This window comes from Dipodomys merriami, unplaced genomic scaffold, assembly GCF_024711535.1.
Source record: "Dipodomys merriami isolate MVZ:Mamm:240054 unplaced genomic scaffold, mDipMer1.0.p SCAF_8, whole genome shotgun sequence".
Taxonomy (NCBI): Eukaryota; Metazoa; Chordata; class Mammalia; order Rodentia; family Heteromyidae; genus Dipodomys; species Dipodomys merriami.
This window is the reverse complement of record NW_027206401.1, coordinates 22,935,664-22,957,105: the sequence shown is the minus strand read 5'-3', so window position 1 is coordinate 22,957,105 and position 21,442 is coordinate 22,935,664. Positions and strand designations below refer to the sequence as shown.

Genomic DNA, 21,442 nt, shown 5'->3' with positions numbered 1-21,442 from the left:
ATAAGCTGAATTTGTTAGGTCGTGCAAGGCTGTGTTGTCTGGGCTTTTGTGCTTGGCACATCATGATTAATGGAGGGTGTTTCTTAACCTTGTGGCCATAACATTCCAGTATCTTAAAAGGAGGAGTGGGGAAGACATTGTTAACGAGCTTTCTCCTATTCCTAGGAGAGGATAGAGTCTGAACATCATTTTTAAAGCATTATTCTTGAGAATTCATAAATGTTCACTTGCATGAAGAAACATCTAGAGCTCAAGATTTTGATGTGCAGAACTAAGGAAAGTATTCTTCCTCAGTTCGATGTAAGGATACAATGTAAAATCATTTATTTTAATATAATTACAGTGGATTCATGTAAATCAGCCTTATGCTCCTGAAGTAATATCTCAGTTTAGAAGTGAAGAGACTATTTCATTTTGCTTTTTTTTTATTATTGTAATACATTGTAAGGAATTTACCTTCCTTCCAACAACAAGACTATAAAAAGAAACTAAAGGAGAAAAACAGAAATAAAAAGCACGTACATAAAAGATATAAAGAAAAACAAAACACATGGACAAATACGTCTTGGGATGTTTACAATGCATGTTTATGAGAAAAATACTCTAAAAACAATTACTTTTAGTATGTGTTATTCCAGAGTGTATACATATTGTTAAGGTTGAAAACTGAGCTTTATTTCTACACTTAGGTGATTTTCATAAGAACTGTAATATGATATGCTATAGCGTCTTATGTTCTTTTTGTGACATTTTAAGTAGTGTGTTACCTTTGACCCATTGTGTGATCATTAGAAGGAGTTTGAAATTGTCCCAAATAATTGATACAGTATATATGGTATTTGTGCCAGGTGACAAAGAACTATGACATAGCTAAGGAGGAAAAAATTCATTTTAGAATTTTAAAGGTTAAAATGGTTTGGCATTTGGTTTTATGCCTATGTACTGCATAAATAATTATACTTTGTTTACCTATATTTCTGTTACTAAGTTTCTTCTTAAATATATTCAACCTTGCAATGAACTCTCAAATAAATTGAAAGAAATGTGACAGTTGTAGTTGATGAAGAGTTATAGGCCATAGGATTTTTTTCCACTTAAAATATAATTTCTCCCCAGTGTGTGATTTTTGCCTAACCTTCCTCCTCCAAGCCAAGACCCTGGAAGGACCATGCACCAAGGGCCAGAAATCAAATAAGCTCTTGCTCCTGACAGCACAATCCTGCAGGGGTAAAATGACTTCTGTTATTAGGGGTGTTTATTAACCTTCTAACACTATTGTTCTTAATTTTTATGTTTATTTTGTTTATCATTACTCTTAAAAATAGAATATTCAGCTCTGTCTTGGCATATAGCAGTTAAACAGGAGTTATGCCAGTTTTCCTTTAAATGGAATTGGTACAGACTTCAGTTGTGTACCTGAGAACTCTTCATAGTAAATAAGTAAGTGGTGGCTTAGAAACCTAGACTCCACGGTGCCCAAAAATGGATACAGGGCCAAGAAAAAGGAGGAAATTTAGGAGACAAAGATCTAAGAATCATGGATTGAAGCCAGACAGGGTAGGAAAATCCTTGTGACTCTTATCTCCAATTAAGAAGCAAAAGGCCACAAGTGGAGGTATGGATCATGTGGGAGGGCACCAGCCTTGAGTCAAAAGAAGCTTTGGGAAAGCACAAGGTCCTGAGTTTAAGCCCAGTACCAGCACAATAAAAACAAAGGAGGAAAATTATTTTCTTACCCCAGGAAGAGGATTTTGGAAATGAATGCATCTTATAGCTGTTAAGATTTTTTTGTATCTTGGAAAATGATACTTTATAAGAATGATCTTCTACCACTTGGCAAAAATCTCTGAAAAGCACCCCAAATATATATAGATACACTGAAATACTTAAAAAACACCAAAACAACTTTTGATGATGAGTTTTTTGTTCTAATTGTTGTTGTTTTGTATGCCAGTCCTTGGGTTTAAACTTGGCCCGTGTACTGACCCTGAGCTTTTGTGCTCAAGGTTAGTGCTCTACTACTTGAACCACAGCTCCACTACTGGCTTTTTTTGTGCTTAATTGCAGATATGAGTCTCCAGCACTTTACTGCCCCAGCTGGCTTCAAATTTTGATTGTCAGATCTCAGCCTCCTGAGTAGCTGGGATTACAGGAGTAAGCCACTGGTGCCCTGCTCTGATTTATTGTTGTTGAGTTTTTGAAAGTCAAAAACTGAATGACAACATTTATCTTAAGATATCAAATAGGTCTGTGATGAACTGTCAAGACATTTAAATTTCAGTTAGTGTATACTACACATCTCTGGGTTTGTATCTGTGTGGGCCAGCAGTAGAGAAATTTTGTGATCATCTCCTCAAGAGAAATTATACTTACTTCAAAAGTAAAATAATCCCATTACACTTTTAAAATATGTATCACTTGTTAAGTTCTAGGGAGGTGTTAACTTGTAATTGTTATATTTAGAGGAAAAAATAAACATGTATTTTCTTTCACTGCTGCTAAGTAATCAAATACTAGAATAATTTCCAGAAAATGCCTGCGTTGTAAAATTATATATTTCATTAAGTATCCTAGCTATTCTGTTTTCTTAGCTACTCATGCATCCTTAAATAGGATGGGAAAGGAAATAATTTAATTCATTTTTAAAGCCTGTCCGTTTATGGAGCTCCAATATCTTGTCTGTTCATCTGTGTGTGTATATTTCACTGTGAAGGGGAAAAGGAGGACTTTCATATAAAAATCCAAAATATAATTCTATGTATAATCTGCAGGTTTAATTCATGCTGATTTAACGCTTCTCACTAGATGCCAGTATAATCTGTGAAGCCCATCAAACTCAGAGTATCAATTGTTTCTGAAGTTTATTTTAGGAAAAAAATAAAATATTTCTTAAAATTTTTCTTTTCTTTTTTTAATAAAAAATCACATTGGCTTGTTCAACTGTCATGCATTAAGTGACAGCATGATTTAAGTATCTGGTATAAAGTTGGAATACATAGAAGAAAATACAGTTAGATTTCAGCTTTTAATTTTAAATTAAAATATTGACAATTTTATATGTTTAGAAAATTTGAGCAGTGTCAAGAAATCTTATTTGCACTTTAATTTTTCAGAAATTAAAGGTAACTGAAGTTAGAGCACATCTGCTTTACCAAGTAGTCATTCAATAATTTTATGAAACCCAATTATTGAAAACATACTTTAGAAAGTGTATAGTTACACAAAAATATTTTATGATACTGTGCCATTATAAATATCTTTTATTTCATCAGATTTACATGGAGAATTCACATTTGAAATACAAGTAGAGCTCCCAAGTCTCAGTTGCTGTTGATAGTCCTTTCTGTGCTACTTTCTATATTTACAGAGATTTTAGTGTGCAATGCAAAAATATTTGCATTATAAAAATACAGATAAATATAAAAATTCTATTCTATTTTATATTTGTTTATTTATCCGTATTTTCTTAAGCAATAAAGCATTCAAATTTAAATTGCATCCTAATTCAATTCAGTGAATAAATAGTCTTAGCAGTCATAAAAAGATGCATAATAAATTATTCATTACATCAACAACTTTCATTTCTGGAGTCTCCGGAATGAAATCTTGGGGTTTGTGGTCGTAGAACTGATCTCTTGTTATCACTGTATAGGATTTTTAGTAATCTTTAAAGTTTGTTTCAAAATGAAGAAGAGCTCCATTGAAAATATCTCTTTCTACTATTTCATTATTTACATTTTTATTACTATTAACATTTGGAGAATTGTAAGCAATAAGATTAAATAGAAAATAATTGTGATAATTAGTTCCAGCTTTTTTGAAGATAGTGGCCAGGTCAAAAGCAATTGGTTTTTGTTTGTGTACTTCATGAATTAATCCTGGTTTTCTTCAGAAGACTGTAAGCTTCTCACATAATTTAAGAGTTAGAAAATGTGATGAAGAATTATGGCTGATTGTTATACTTCTGTATATTTGTGATATGTAAAACATTCTGGACATTAGGGTATTTTCTGGGCATATTTTCCAAATAATAAAAATATTCATTATTCTCAATATGAAATCCCACATCTTCTACAATTTACTTGATCATTATGATTTATGTTACTTGTGTAAATACAGGCTAAAAATATGAAGGATGCATTGTGAAACTGAAAAAGTGACGTCTTTTTCTGCATTGTTGGAGATTGAAAGATTGAACCCAGACTGAACTTGTGCATATTAAGCAAGTGCTCTAGCACTGAGCTATACTCCAAGCCCATGGGTTTTGAAATAGGATCTCATTTTATAATTAATTTGGTTTGCCTTGACCTGGAGATTTTCTCACCTCAGCCTCCAAAGCTGATGGGATTACAGTTATCTGCCACCATGTGCAGCCTGGGGGGGGGGTACTTTTTAAAAATAATCATTTAATGCAAAATTATTATATAGTTTTTCTATTTATATTTTCTGCTTCAATTTCTTAACACTCTCTCTGCTGATGTTTTACAGTTCACATATGTTATGTGTGCATGTCTCTTCTCTGGAATATATGAGCTCAAATGAAGGCAGATTTTTCATTGATCTAGACAGGAAAAAAATGACGTGAATCATGAATGTATTTTAAATTACCTCGCAACCATTTGGGAAGAGAAAAAGTAGAAATTGTATGGCTTAACCCAGTACTTTCAAATCATGATTTCATGACTCGGTGTACAAGATATTAAGAGATTTTCCTTACCCTTCCTTATTTGAAGACCTGTGTGCCTTTTAGACACAAGGCACATCTCAGTTCAGACCAGCCATATTTCAAAGGTTAATTACCCATAAGCAACTATCATTCCCCTGTAGAACTGCTTGGCTGTTGTTCCTCTCTGTGTCTAGACAGTGCTGCCATCCCTCAGCATTCAATAATGCCTTACTGAACTGAACAAATGGGGATATTTTGGACAATAAGAAGCTGTTTTCACAAAACACCTTTGTTACTGTCAGTGTATTGGTGATGGTGGTGGTAGTGGATATTAGAGGTACCTGGATAATAGTTTTTCTAAATAAAAGTTTTGCTTCTCTGGAGTTTAAATGTTGGTAAAAAAATATTTATTTCAGTTGGCCAATTTTGAAAATTCGTTTGAAGATTTAGAAGTGACTATTCGGTTCCTTTTTGGAAAGTGTTCTGTGGAACTCTCATTTCTTCTCTTCGTTTTAAGATAGGAAAGATGTTAGTCAAAGGGAGAAAATATTCAGATATGCAAGATGAGTGAGCCCTCGAAATCCACTGTGTACCTAGTGCTTAAAGCCAGCCATGACGTATTGAGCACTTCAAATCTGACTGAGTATAGATCTCATATTACTTGTTAAAACAACAAACACAAGAGTGGAGAGTGATTTTTGGAGGTGATGAGTATCTTCACAAGACAGATTGTAGTGATAGTGTCATAGGTATATTATAATCTTAGACTAGTCATATACATTCAGTATGTACACTTATATACCTCAGTGATACCTCAGGAAGATGATTGTAAAAAAAAGTAAGGACACCTCATAAAAGCAACTGACCAACACAAGAGGGAAAGGCTTAATTTATATAACCTTTAGTTCTAGTTTCATCCCTGCCAGCACTAGCTGCCAGACAGCATCAGGCAAATTGTTCAGTCCTTTGCATCTCAGGTGTCACTTTTAAAAGGAGTACTTTATCCATTAAGGCTGTCTTCATGAAGTAATGGAGATTACAAATATACATAGTCTAGTGTAGTGAGAAGAAAAGAAGCTGATTTGATAAATAGCAGTACTATTATAATAGTGTAATAAACATTAAACATTAAATATTAAGCTGTTTTCCTATTCATTTTAAAAATGGTTTTAGTTTTAAAAGTTTTAGTTTTAAAAGGTTTTAGTTTATATGTTCACAATTTTGTTTCTAACATGTACTGATGAAAGCACTCATAGATATGGATTTGAAACTGGGCATACAGCTCACAAGATTTTTATTTTATTATTAAATCAGTTAGTTTATGTCTCAGTATTATATGAGAATAGAGACAAAATAGTATCTATCATTGTGCCCGGCATACAATCATCAGTTGTATATATTGGCCTATTATTCATCCCTTTCTCTGAAAGGTCAGTATTTTTATATTTGTATGTTGATTAAATACTAGTAGCTTTGCACTTTTAGCTCTTTATCATGCTTTGATTTAGCTAATTTCTTCAAAGAAACTTGTAGTAAGTTAACATTTTACTCTGTTTTAGCTAATTAAATGTATTTAACTGTGTTTTTACTTTTAATTTTTTCCTCTAGCTCCTTGTGTGTGTCTTATGAAAACAAGGCTTTGGATTTTAATCATAAGCACAAAACCCTATTTCATTACTTGGCCTGCTTATTTACACTTTATTCAATGCAAACTTAAAAATAAATTGGCATTTTCCTGAAGAGAGATGGTCTACATATACTGTAGGAATAGTCTCCTTTCCATAGCTTAGGCCAGTCTGCTGCTATTTAGTTAAGTCCATTCATCTCTCCAAAGGAAAATATGGTCATGTTGGACTTCCAACTTCGAATTCCATTATCAAAGCAGGATATACATATAAGGCTCTTAATGCTGCATTGAGCTCTCCTCCATTATTTCAGAAATAAGATCGAGTTTGGGGGCTGAGTGGCAGAGCTTGTCTAAAATCCTTGAAGCATTAAGGGGGGAAAAGTAGAATTTTGACGCAATCTGAAGTTGTCATGAAATATCTTTATTTATAAATATCTAAAATTGCCTTTCAGGGACAGACAGGAATGTTAGGTCGTGTTCCGTATAAGTACTTCTACCATGTATGCCAGTCTGCGAGATTCTGTCTTGAGAAATGTTTGTGAAAATATCCCTGTGTTTCCATCTCTGATTCCCATGTTCATTCAGCCCTTTCCCATCTCCTACCTACAAGTTGAATGATTTGGGGAGCATCCACTTGGGGCTGGGGATGAAATGCTCCATGTACAAGGTTAATGCCACCTCTGTGTTCATGGAACTTAACAGCCTCTGAGCTTGAGGCTCTTGCCTGCCTGTCAGCCCTCACTTTGTCCCATTTCCAATATCTTTTAGGCCATCTCTACTCAAATGTCTCATAAAACACTTGAATGGGGGCTGGGAATGTGGTAACATGGTAGAGGGCTTGCCTACCATGCATGAGGCCCTGGGTTTTATTCCTCAGTACCATCTAAACAAATAATAATAATAAAATCATATTTAAAACAAAACAAAATGAAAATGCTTCAATAATCTGCATTACCCAACAGAGCATTTCCAGACTCCTTGTTGAGTATAAGAGCTTCATAATGTGGTTCATTTGGCAAAACCTTGTGTCATTTAAATACGTTTTTATAGTCATATGAAGTCCTTGAGGTCTATGTCCTTCAAAACAGTTCAAAAGCCAGTGAGTCTGCTTCTACTCCCATTTTCACTTGTGAATATCCACGATGTTTTTGACAGATTTTCCTTATAGTAGTCACAGTATACTAAACGTTATCCTTCCTTCATTTGACTTCGAAAAGAATAAAACTTTTTAAATAACAACTATTTGAATGAATACATATCTCAAACAATATATAAAGAATATCTCATGGCTTCCTCATACTGAACATTAGTTATAAGCCTGGGACTCTTTCAGGCTATATTATATATATATATATATATATATATATATATATATATATATATAAGACAATAGCTATGTTCTCTGTGTTATAGTTATTACTTTGAGAAATAAAGTAATATCAGAAATTTCTGGTACATTAATGTATATATATGTATATACATATATATGTATATATATGACAATATATATGTATATATATGACAATAGCTATGTTCTCTGTGTTATAGTTATTACTTTGAGAAATAAAGTAATATCAGAAATTTCTGGTACATTAATGGGAAGATGATGTTTTGGAAAGCCATGAATATTAAATCTTTAAAAAGGTGGTTAAGTTTCAGGAAGCTTTTCTTATCCTGATTCATAGTGAAGAAAGTGACATTCACTTTAGCAAATTCTTACAGTTTCTGGTGATGAATCATAGGGAAGAAGCCATGGGCAGAAAGATCAGATTCCTGTTGTCCTTCTTTTTAGTTCTTATCTTTCTTGGACAATAGACTTCTGTGTATTTTCAAGTGACTTTTGTATTGACATTATTCTCAAAAATGTTTCTCTACCCCTTCATATCTCAGTGCTGAGTCCCATTTTAAGGGTGAAGAAAAAGTTATCTAACAAGGTAAAATGGCAATCTTCCTGCTAATTACTTTTATTTTCTTATTGTGTAAATATATTGGCAGGAAGTAAGACAGAATACAATTAATAAAGCAAATAATTGATGTCCCAGTGTACAAAAATGTCTCCAGTTGGAAATGAAAACAAAAACAAATTTTTTTAAAGTTCAGGGGATGGTGTGTGTGTGTGTGTGTGTGTGTGTGTGTGTGTGTGTGTGTGTGTGTGTGTGTGTGTGTGTGTGTGTGTGTGTGTGTGTGTGTGTGTGTATGTGTTTAAAGCATTCTGAATCAGAGGAAGAAAGTATTACTTTGCAAGCTGGAAATATACTGTTATTACTTTAAAACTAAAAACTTCTTTCAAGTGGTACTATTTGTATTTTAATTCACCCCACACAAAGGTGGCTGTGGTATACATTCATTGGACACTTTTTTTTTCACTTCCAAACTATGTATAAGAAGCTAAAACTTAGCCGGGCGCTGGTGGCTCACGCCTGTAATCCTAGCTACTCAGGAGGCTGAGATCTGAGGATCGCTGTTCAAAGCCAGCCTGGGCAGGAAAGACTGTGAGACTCTTATCTCCAATAAACCACCAGAAAACCAGAAGTGGCGCTGTAGCTCAAGTGGTAGAGCACTCACCTTGAGCTGAAGAGCTGAGGGACAGCGCCCAGGCCCAGAGTTCAAGCCTCACGACCGACAAAAAAAAAAAAAAAAAAAAAAAAAAAAGAAGCTAAAACTTCTGGGACCCTGTAAGCTACATATTTATATCATCATAATAAAGACTTAAAACATATATGACATGGGGGGGGAGGGGGGAGGCTGGGAAGGGACGTGAAGGGTAAACAAAAGGAGGAGGCTGCAATGCTTGGTAAGAAATGTACGCATTATCCTGCCCATGTAATTGTAACCCCTCTGTACAGTATGTTCACAAATAAAATTTAAAAAAAAACATATATGACAGTGGCTCATACAGTTCTTATGTTAATCTGAGAGATTTTTTAAAAATTTGACTCCACTATGCATGTAATATATCTTTAAGAAACCAGACACAGGTATCTGCATTTAAATTTAAATTGTGAAGGACTACTGATTTTTGTCTTCCATTGTTTTAGGAAATGTACTATATCTAGAAATGGATAGATACCCTGGCAGCAAAAGTTAGCCTCATTCTTTACCTTTTCTAGGTTAAAAATACCTTTAAAAAGAAAAGAAAAGAAATATAGTCTGTGAACTAGACTGCCATTATACTATTTTAAGTGAGAAATGTAAGAGGAAGGCTGAAATTTCCTTGATAGGCTAAGACCTATATAAAACCTACAGCCATGGGTCTGAAAAAAAAGAAAATTAATATATGAACATTTTAGCTAACACTGTGCTTTGCCTCAAAACCAGGTGTTTATGACTGTATGCTTTAAAAGACAGAAGTGGTATCCACTGGAAAAACACTTCCTAGTGGGTTAAGAACAGTATGGCTTTCTGGCTCATAAGTAGGAGAGTTGCTTCTTTGGTTTCTTTGTTCTGATTAGGCTGGCTGGACCTGGCTGTTGTAGCCCAACATGTTACATCTAATGGAAACCATGGAAGCGCATTTAGCAGCTGTTTCCATGGCATAATAATGAAATATGCTGTTTCGTACCTCATGCTATTGCTATAAAATGTTGAGAGTATTTTACAGAGATTTGGTGAACAGAGCTGTATCCACTTTAAGTTTAACAAAATATGTGAACCTGATTAAGAAAATTGCATTTTCAAAGAAGAGTAATGAAGACTCTTTTCTTATAGGTAAAGAAAACGTGCTCAGAATCCGATGCTTCAGAACCTCAGAATTCCAGGTATTGTAAAAGAATGATCAAGACTTCACTAAAAAATTATAATTAAAAAAACAATACGATACTATGCTTTAAATCAGAATTTAAAGAATCTTTGTGTATAGAAACTATGCATTATACTGTCTAGGATATTATTAACACATGAATAACTTAAAAGGACTGTAATTAAAGTCAGTTTTAAAGAATAATAGAAGAGATAATAGAAATATCTCTAGAAATCCTTGAAAATATATTCCCCTATATAAATAGATAGTTAACCTTAAGCTTTCATTCTAATCTTTTTTATGACATGTTTACAACTGCAAGTGAACCTGGTGCTATAATATCTGTGTTTACAAAACAAAAGCAACCACAACAAAGAATTAACATTTGTTTTTCTTTCTAATAAAGTCTTGCTAGGTTTTTAGAATTCTTTCAAAGTGAGAAACTCAACATTAGCTAAACATTTTATTTTTGGTTATTGGGACCTGGGAAAAAATGTTAATCTGGCTGCTTCATACAGGAATTCAATACTAATTTATCAGAATCAATACTATTTATCAGAAGCTCAGCAGATTTGTTATAGGCCTATGAATTTTTCATGGCTTTTATTTCAAACTCCAGGCCTCGATGTTAAGTGGCTAAGTGAAAGTATAATAAGTAACATGATGACAGTAAGCACAGGGTTTTATATGATATTACTGATTTCATATATATCTATTCTACTTTATTTCTATTCTACTTCACTGATTCTATTTTATTCAAAATTTTGAATTTAATTGTGAGATAGGTACTCATGCATTTTGTCTTGCTCTAGTTTATGATGGTTGCAGTGATTTTCAAGATAAAGTTAAGAAATATTGACATAAGTAATGTGGCTGGCCAATATATTTTGCTTTAAAGAGCAAATATAAATAATATACTATACACTTGTCATTCAACTAACTCTTTCCTATTTTATTCAGTATAATATTGTACTAATTGATTCCTTTATATATTAAAATGATCACAGTTGGCTCATTAAGAACATGTAATATGACAAGATTAATACCGTTAGACCTTGTTTTACTGATTTGTTGTCAAAACTAAATTAAATTACTTATTTTATTGAAGCATTGGAAAATAGGCAAAGTATTACTTTTTTTTTTCATAAAAAGACAAGTACTCTAAGATTTGTGGAGATAAGTGAAGGCCAGAGTCCTATTTATTGTGAGCAATTTCTTCCTAATCATTTGCTGAGCAATATTAGTAGCTTATCTATGACATACTTTACAAATAAGTAGCTTATCTATGACATACTTTACAAATATTGTGTAGGTAATTAGAGATTTGCAATCAGTATATCTTGGAAGCTAGTGGGAAACTATGGCAATATTAATCACCTTAATGATTGATATTTCACATCATTTTCTGAAGTCATTTTTTGGTCACTCAGGATCATGATACTGTGTTTATACATAAATATTATTAGAGAACAAAGCTAAAAAATTGGTTTCATATCTCACAGTTGTATCAGTGATTCAGAGAATGTGAAAAAAGTTCAGAATTCTCTGAATTTAAGTCTGGAATTAGATTATTCTTTGCTGCTTACAAAATCCCAGCATATATGGCTTTATAAGTCATGAAGCTCAGTGCTACAGGGCTTATATAGTATATGTGAGGCCCTGCATTTGATCTCTACTGTGTGTGAATGTGGGAATGTATAATTTTTCTTTATTATTTTTTGTCGGTTGTGGGGCTTGAACTCTGGGCTTTGGCGCTGTCCCTGTGTTCTTCAGCTCAAGGCGAGCGCTCTACTGCTTGAGCCACAGTGCCACTTCAGGTTTTCTAATGGTTTATTGGAGATAAAGAGTCTCACTGACTTTCCTGCCCAGGTTGGCTTTGAACCATGATCCTCAGATCTCAGCCTCCTGAGTAGCTAGGATTACAGACATGAGCCACCAGTACCCGGCTCTATAATTTTTTTAAAGATAAATATATTGTTATTTTTCAAAAGCTGGTTTTGACATGCATGTATTTAATAATATCTTTATCTCTGTAAGTTGAAAACCACCCATGCTTTTTGGAAACTATTGGTTGTTTGCCATAGATTAGCTTCTTCTGAAATTGACCTCATGGGTAATATAAATGCACATAATTAGATAAATTGGATTCTAAGAATGTTAAAGTTCCATGCAATCAAAAAATAAATGTACTCTTTAGAGCCCAGGGAACATATTGGTTCCAGGAGCCCCAACATGTAGTTGCTGTTCCTTCCCCTGACTGCTACAATGGTCAGATGCCATAGTCTTGTCAGTCAGTCACAGAGAGTGAAATTGTTCTTGGAGCCTGCTTTTATTCACGAGTACTAGGTTTGAGAGTGCCAAAATGGCACTTAGTTAATGTAGTGATGGAGCACTAAGAGTAATATAAAATTATGCTAGAAAGTACTCTGTCACAGGCTGGTGGCTCACACCTGTAATCCACACTACTCAAGAGGCTAAGAGCTGGAGGATTGCCAGTCATAGCAAGCCCTGGTAGAAAAAGTCTGTGAGACCTCATCTTCAAAGCTGAGCTTAAGTGGTAGACCATCAGCCAAGCAAGCTCAAGGCTCTGAGATTCAACCCAGGAAACCTGTACAAAAAGATACATTATCTTCTGGGAGGTCAAGCAATCAAGGAATGCTTACAACAGTATTATTAATATTTTTGCTTATGTGGTACTGAGGAATTGAACCCAGGACCTTATGCATTTAGGCAGCCTCTCTACCACTAAGCCACATTCCCAGCCCTAAAACACTATTTATTATATTCACGTGCAGAACTCTTGTCCTGCAACACTAAGCAGCAGTGCTCGGTACATGTTTATATGGGTATATTCTTTCTGTCCATTAAGGATCAAAGGTTCAGATTCTATCCATTCCTACCCCGCTGGTTCCAATTGTGTGTGTATGTGTGTGCTGGAGAGAGAGAGATAGACAGACAGACAGACAGAGACAGAGACACAGAGAGACAGAGTAACAGAGAGCCACAGAGAGAGACAGAGAGAGAAGGGCAGAGAGAAAAGCAGAGAGAAAGAGAGGAAGGCAGAGAGAGAGAGAGGAAGGCAGAGAGGCAGAGAGACTGGATATGAAAGATAGCCATTCTATTCTAAACTAATCTTAAGTGAAGAACTTGAGCTAACAATGAAATATCAACATAAAGGTTAAGCTGGAGACACACCACCTTATAAAATGCTACCTCACTGGAAATCTAAAGCAAATATCATTCACCTATTTGCTAGATTTACAGTTTGATGGTTTTGGATCTGAAAAGATCACAATAAATGCAGACGGAAAGTGTTTTTTACAGTAGGGAAGTACCTATGTTGGGCATGGAGACTGTGAGGAAAATTCTTGGAGTGACATGCGTGTGTTAGCAAATTTTGTCTTGCCTGGCCTTAATTCCTTTTTTAGGGAGAAACTCTGGGGCTGCAGGTGTAATGAGTAGATTAGAGGGAAATAAGGGAATTGACAAACTTATGTACTATGAGTCAGGAAAAACTGGAAAGTTAGCAATAACATTGCATGTATGGACTAAAAGCCAGACACTGGGGACAGTATCGCTGTTTCCTAAAGCTATTAAACTTGATGTCATATGGAGAGGGATATAATGTGCTTCTTATAAAAATTTACATTCCTTGAATGGTTTCCTTTGCTTTTCTCTTCAGTGTTGCTAACCATGTCCAGACTATACTATTCTAGATCTTTCTTCTTAAAATTAATGTTAACCATAAAATAGCTACATGCAAAAGCTAAAATGTATATTTACTTCATGTTTGACTTTACCTTAAAATGAAGTTTGCTACTAGATAGACCATCTGAAAAACACAAACTGAAACATTATTTTGGTGGTTTGTTTTCATCCTGTATTCATGGTGAACTCATTTGTGCCTCATTTGAGACACTTTGAAAATGCATGGAACTTACTTAAGATAATAGATAGTTCCTGGACAAATGAATCTTTTAGCAGATGTTTCCATGAATCAGATAAAGAAACATTTTAAACTTGAGCATAGGTGACTCACACCTGGAATCCTAACTAACTCAGGAAGTTGAGATCTGAGGACCACAGTTTGAAGCTATCCTGGGGAGAAAGGTCCCCAAGACTCTTTATCTTCAATTAACTAACAACAACAACAATGGACTAGAGGTGTGACCCAAAATGGCTGGGCACCAGGCACATATAAAAGAGCCGAGTAAAAAAGCCAAGAGTATGAGGCTCTGAGTTCAAGAGGCTCTGAGTTTAAGTCCTGGCACCAGCAAATACACACACACACACACACACACACACACACACACACACACACACACACACACACACTCCACACTCTACTTTTACTTATATTTCTGGTAGGAAGAGAAAGAATTAATTTTGATTTAATAGCTAATTTTTAATTGAGAATCAGAAAGTTGATCTATTAAAAGTCTAGTATAAAAGCTTTAAAAATGAATTTATCTTCTGTAAATAATTGTTATTTAACAATGTTATAGTTAAGGCATTGGGTTATATGTTATTTGTTAGTCAAATGACTTTCTCAATGCTTTCAGAAGACTGCCTGTCAAAATTTAAATATTGTATTGGTCTCACTGCAGGGAAATCTGAAGCACCTGTATGAAAACGTACATAATATTTTACTGTGTAAAATTAGAGATCCACTGATCTCAATACTCTGTTTTCAAGATACATTAAAAATCATTTGCTGTACTTCCACAAACTTGACAATTTGGGGATGTAGTTTTAGTAAACTTAGATTCTCTTAGTAATACTATCTAGTTATATGGAATTATGTAGCCTCTCCTTAAGCTTAGTTACATTACAACATATGCTCCGTTTTTTACTAAAAACAAAACAAAGCCAGAAAATTGCTAAACACAATGTAAAGTAATAATGAACTCCTCATTATTTGAGCCACCTATTTAAAATTATCAGGTATACTTCTGAAAATGATAAATATTCTGAAATCTCGCTTTCATTCTTTGGTGACTTAGATATTCTGACTCATACTATACCTTAATCCTTTTCTCCCACTTTGGAGAATGTTTTGTCTCATTTCAAAGTCTGACCTCATGTGGATTCCTCTCCGTTCTCTTCATCCTTTTGGCTAGCAGTTGCTGGAGGTTTTCTCATCCATTCTGCCTTTTCTCAAGTGTGTTGACAGATTCCTACAGGTGTGGGTGCAGCTGGAGTTGTGAATGAGGATGAATGATGGGTTCTGTTTTGCTGTTAATCTTACACTCAATAGCTGGCATATCTTGACCCTTTGGTCACGGTAGCATACTGAGCCGATTTCCTCAGAGAAGTGTCTGAGGTGTCTATGAAAGCTGTGATAGCAGTAGCAGTTGAAGATTTAAGTAGAGGTCTGAAAACTTAGAATACTATTCTTTAAATGTCTTACCATACATGGTCCCTAACAGTCTTTTAAATATCTCCTGGTAGTTGGATGGATTGGCCAGCATGTTTCAATACTATGTATGTACTTGTGGATTTCTTGTGGAGTTAATCTAAGATCAAATGAATGGGCAGCTGGAAATGAAGTAATAAACGTGAAAGGCTCACACAGAGCAACTGATTGTTGTTTGTTCTGATGGAGCAAGAATGATCCGAAGACCTGTGAAAGGAGACAATCAACAGCTAAGACTTTACTGTTAACTTGTCCCGTTCATCTACTTGTTTGGCCGTATCTTCACTGTCTTCACATCTCCCAGGCTTTATTCTTGATTTGTTCTTCTTTTTTTGCTTTTCCCTCCTTTCTTATATTTTCACTTATAATCTCCATTCATAACTCTTGACATGGCTGCCAAGGACAGCCCACTTTGCTCACTAGAAACTGAAATGGAATGGATCGTGTGACAAGTGGACAGCACAATGAAACCAGGTGCGCTGGCCCACGTTGCGGCCGGCTTGGATTCTTGGTGGTTTTAGTCAGCACTCATTGATTGCAACTACAAATATGAGCCAGGGAAAGCAGAAGAGGAGTTCTGGCTTTTGTTGGTTGTTTTGTTCTTTAAACAGGGGTATAATTTGTCCAAGAACCTGAGGAGGGCCACCTGAATCTCATGAGGTTGGGGAACGGGCTATCTTCTGCTCAATTCCTGTCTATCTCAATGCTCGCTTGGTTGCTTCACTGCCTCTGTCTCACTAGTTTCAGATCCTGCCGTAGGAGGAAGAGAAGGAATAAAGGTACCTATCCATGACCAGCAACTGTTACTGCATTATACTTTTGCTTTCAAAAGGCAAACTGAATAACTTATTTTCTCTGTTTCCTGTGATTAACCTAGTTGCTAGGTTGTCTGATTAATGCACTTTTTTTTTACTTGTGTGTTAAATTATTTACCTTTTGAAGTCATTCTGTTAAATTTAGTATCTAAGTTTGGTCCTTAAAAAAAATAACTCACAAACATTCTTAGGGAAATATAAGCAACCATCAATAGATTGGAGCCCAAACTTGAAATTTGGGTGTTTGAGGAGTTGCCAGTTGGCTTCTGAACGGATAATAACATGACTAAGATTGTAACACATCAGCTGTGGCCCGGATATTCAGAGTAGGAAAAGCCGCGATGAGACTTGCTTAGGAAGCCTGAGAGACACTTAGCATGCTGTGCCCTATTTTTTTTCTCATGATTTAAACACATTTTTCAAATTTTCTACACTGAATATTTATTTCTTTTGCTTTCAGAACAAGTACATACATACAAAGCATGAAATAGTCAATTTGGCCTGAAATACACTGTTGGCAATGGGAGGATTCTGGCCTCTTTCTCCTGTCAGCTTGCATTATTTTCTGGCAACTAGAAAATGCCTGACTTCCCACACTTATTTATGATTAATTGCAGAAAATATCTGTATTGTTGGTCAAGCTCTCCTATCCAGACTGAGAGCCTCTGAACTCTTATAAATTGTTTTTGTCAGGATAATGAATCACACAAAGTAGCATGTGTATACTTTCTTTCCTTCTTTCTTTCTTCTATTTTTTCCTTCCCTCCTTTTTTTTCTTTCCTTCCTTCTTCATTCCCTTTTTCCTTCTCTCTCTCCCTTCACTCTCTTTCTCCCTCCCTTCCTTCTTTCCTTCCTGCCCTTCCTGCTCTTCCTTTCCTTCCCTCCTCTCCCCTCCTTTTCCCTCCTCTCCCCTTCTCTCCCCACCTTTCCCCTCCCCTTCTCTTTCCTTTCCTTCCCTTTCTTCTGCACAGGAGATTGAACCTACACATTCCTGCATGCTAAGCATATCCTCTATCACTGAGCTAACCCCCTGCCAACCCTTTGTCTAGTAACCTTTATCCAGTGAACACAAGGAGCTAAGACAGTACTCTACTTTCCCTTAAGTGGATAAAGTAACTGTTTATGGATGGTGGTTAAGACCATCTTAGAGAATACGTTATGTTCTTTGGTGACCTATTCAACAATTACTGAGTTCACAGGAATCTGATGGCTTTCCCTTCAGCAGTTCACTATAGGTACATTGTTTTTCTTGTCCTTAAAGTTGCTCTTTATTGGGCATCTGAGTGCTTGAGACAGTTTAGTGAATGAAACAGGGAACTTATATTATAATAGGATAGATTAGAAAATGATAATTAGGGAATAAGTATAGAGGAATGAGAGATGATAAAAAGTTTCTTTTTTTAAATTAGGTGCTACTGGAACAAAACTTGAAGTTTGAGGGAGATAAAGAAGGAGAAAGTAGGTGCAAGCCCTGACTTGATTTAACAATACTAGCTTCAAGTCCAGCATGACTAGAATGAAGTATGTCCAAGGTTTCAAATTTCAAATAATATTCTAGAGAAAGCTGCTTTTTCTTGTCTTTCCCATATTTCGAAAATACGTACTTAGAATTTAATAAATCAATTTCAAATACATTTTTCTTACCTAACTAGTAACAGGCTGCTGGCAGGCATTTCATGTATCAAGTGCTACAAGATGGAGTTGCTCCATAGTTAGGACCCTCTACTATGCCTCATGCATCCTCCAGAACTCTATCTGGTCAGAAAGCTTCAAGCTTCTTAAGGCCTTCAAAACAATATCAAGGACTGAAAAATTTCTCCTGTGAGATGGTTGAGGGTTTAGTATTAGTAGCAATTCCAAAAATTTGATTTCTAAAGAGACAGAGATTCTGTTCATTATCTCACATCTAATCATCACATTTCAGTCATCTTAGCAACCTACGCAATGTTCTCATTTGCTTTTCAATAAGCCAGAGGATGAATGGATTCTTTGTTCATGTGTTTATGAATTTCTATCACCTGATACTTGATGTCTTTTGGACAAGCTCAAAGTGCCAAATAAATACATACCCTTATAGTCTCAAAATTCTTGTAACTAAAACTAAATTTGACTTTGTCTGAAGAGGTAAATATCTAATGAGAGAGTAGCTAATATAAATGTAGATGGAAAAAATACATAGAAACTTCTCTCTTAAAAACTTTTCCTTTTAAGTTGGGGAGGTGGGAAGGAAAGAGATAGTAGGGGAAAAACAAAGGAGGGAGTAACAATGCTTGATAATGGGAGTAACAATGCTTGTACTCATTACCTTACTCATGTAACTGTAACCCTTCTGTACATAATCTTTACGATAAAAAAAATATAAAACGTAAGCCGGGTGCCAGTGGCTCATACCTATAATCCTAGCCACTCAGGAGGCTGAGATCTGAGGATCACAGTTCAAAGCCAGCCCCAGCAGGAAAGTCTGTGAGACTCATCTCCAAAAAACACTAGAAAACCAGAAGTGGTGCTGTGGCTCAAAGGGTAGAGTGCTAGCCTTGAGCTGAAGAGCTGATGGACAGCACCCAGGCCCAGAGTTCAAGCCCCACGACTGACAAAAAAAAAACCCACAAAACTATATATATATATATATATATATATATATATATATATATATATATAACTTTTCCTTTTAATTAGAATCAATATGTAAGGCTCTACGAACTTGGCAAACAGTGATTTTGTAAACCTCCACCCACACGAACGTATTCAACAAACTAAAAGTTGGATGACAAATCTGTGTAGCTTAGTTTTCTGTTTCCTCTCTGAGTAGATTTTTTTCTGGTTGCATAGGTAAGTGAAAACTCTAAGTTAAGGAATACATGGGAAGTGCTGAGAAAATATAGGAACTTGAATCTTCTTTCAGATTGATACAGTGGTAATGCTGACAAGAGACAGTCAACAACAAAAAGGCAACAGAAATGTAGGAATGCCATACACTTGGTCAGATATCAGTTTAGGCAATCATACTAGAAGATGGACAGGTTAATACAGAGGTCAGAGCTTAACTGGAGCAGAAACTCAGGAGCAGAATTCTCCACTGGAAGCAGAAATAGGGTAGGAAAATCTAAGCTACAAATTGAAACACTGGTGATTTTTCAAATGACAAACTCTTCATAATAAAAATCTGGGCTTATTAAGAAGAACGGTGTGCTTTCCAAATCCCTGAGGACATTAGTTCTGTGCAATTATTGTAATGAATGTTACTCCTCCTGTTCTCCAAGAAGTTAAATTATAGTTGGAATTGTAATTTTTGCAATCATTTCTATTCAAGATGATCCCATTTGAAATATACTTTTGCTCAAAATAATACACAGATTGGCAACACACAAAGTTTGAATATACCCTATGGATAATTTCCTTAATGATTATGTGTTTCTGAGCTTTGGTAAAGTGATTCCTTTTTCCACAAATAGGAGAAATGCAAGTATTGATTTCATCTGATTTTTTGTTTTGGTTTGGGGTTTTTGTTTTACGTCAATTCATGTATGGTACCTAGCATAGTAGGCATCCCCCCGAAGGAATGCAATTCTTACTACATCAATGATTGAATGGTCAGGTAGTTTTCACATGGAGAGAGTTCTTCTGGTCTTTACCTACACTATTCTCATTACTTTATGCCATATAATAACCAATGGAGCTTCAATGTCAATTGTAATCAAGATCAAATTGGAGAAAGTTCTTGGTAACAAGAAGGATACCTTCATATTCCAGTTGATCCAAGTATAGTCTCAATTATATTTATTATTCCCTTGTCCCTTTGGGTTGGCTCAGTTTATTTTGAAGAAGAAAACATATTGCATGATAGACTTTTGGATTATCTTAATTAAAACCATCGTATCTTAGCAAACATTTTGTGATAGAAATGGAACAATCACACATTTTTCTTTTTTTCTGTCTTTTTCTCACTTCTTTTCTGTCCTCTCTTTCCTATCTTGGACTGACTTTTCTTATGGGAAATGGTACTTTTTATGTGTGAGATTCTAGGGCCCAACCCCAATGCTCTGTTTATGTTAAGCAAGCATTCTACTATTAAGTTACATCCCTAGTGAAATAATATTTTTATCTTTAAATAAACAAAACAAAAAATTGTTTAACAAATAATTGCTCAAGTTGGGTGCTGGTGGCTCATACTTGTAACCCAAGATAGTCAGGAGGCTGAGATCTGAGGATTAATGTTTGAGGGTAGCCTAGGCATAGAAACCAAGAGACAATTACCTCCAATTTACCAACAAAAAGCTGTTTACTAGAGGTGGGATCAAGTGGTGGAGCACTAGTCTTGAGTGAAAAGGCCCTACATTGAAGCCCTAGTATCATCATCATCAATCAATCAATAAATAAAATACTTGCAGTTTTATAGGCTTCACTTAATGGAAAGCTCTTCTATTGCACTGTCCTATAATTAATTTGTAAAACCTTTTATACTTGTCAGAACACACAGAGGGTTACTTTATGAAGGGACCCAGTCCTATTACTTTTCTATATTACTTTTCTGTCTCTACCATTCTTTCACTTCCCACTGTGTTTCCATGGAAGATCTGGAATCTCAACAACACAAGGGGATGGTGTATGTCTAGGTAGTGCCTGAGATGAAGTGAGTAATGTCATTTGGCACATGCCCTTGGTGTGGCAGCTGCTAGAGTGAGAGGGCTGTCTTCAGACAGGAGCATCGTATCTAACAACAGGTGAGAGACAAAATCAGACTGCTACTGTTCTGACTGACTGATATATTCCTAACCATCATGTTGCTGAAGTAATTATTATCCTTATCCTAGGCTTTCTCATTATCCATTGTTTTAGAGAAATAATGAATAAATCTATAGTAGAGAGCTGAAGTATAATTCTGAAGTGTGTGTGTGTGTGTGTGTGTGTGTGTGTGTGTGTGTGTGGTGTGTGTGTGTGTGTGCACGTGCACAAACGTGTGCAGTGTGAGGGAAAGTATGGATGCCCCCAGTGTTTCTCCAAGAGGTATTTGGAAGGATCAGCTCTTTGCACTACAGAGCTGACCAGCACGCTGCAGTTTTTGTCTGACAGTGCTTCTTCTATATCTCAATGGAGCTCCAGTTTCCTGTCTGTTTTCACTCTGTAGCTACCCAAGGTGGCCTCATCTGGGTGAGAGGAGGCTACAAGAGATTCTGAAAAA

At 35.5% G+C, this 21,442-nt stretch overlaps 1 protein-coding gene across 1 annotated transcript in view; it reads left to right on the top strand.

Moving 5' to 3' along the window:
- The window catches only part of Eya4 (EYA transcriptional coactivator and phosphatase 4), a 233,192-nt gene that overhangs the window by 104,924 nt on the left and 106,826 nt on the right, over positions 1-21,442 (top strand). The window contains exon 3 of the mRNA XM_070010083.1: positions 10,002-10,051. Within this exon, the coding sequence (XP_069866184.1) occupies positions 10,002-10,051 (50 nt within the window). The remainder of the gene's footprint in view (positions 1-10,001; positions 10,052-21,442) is intronic.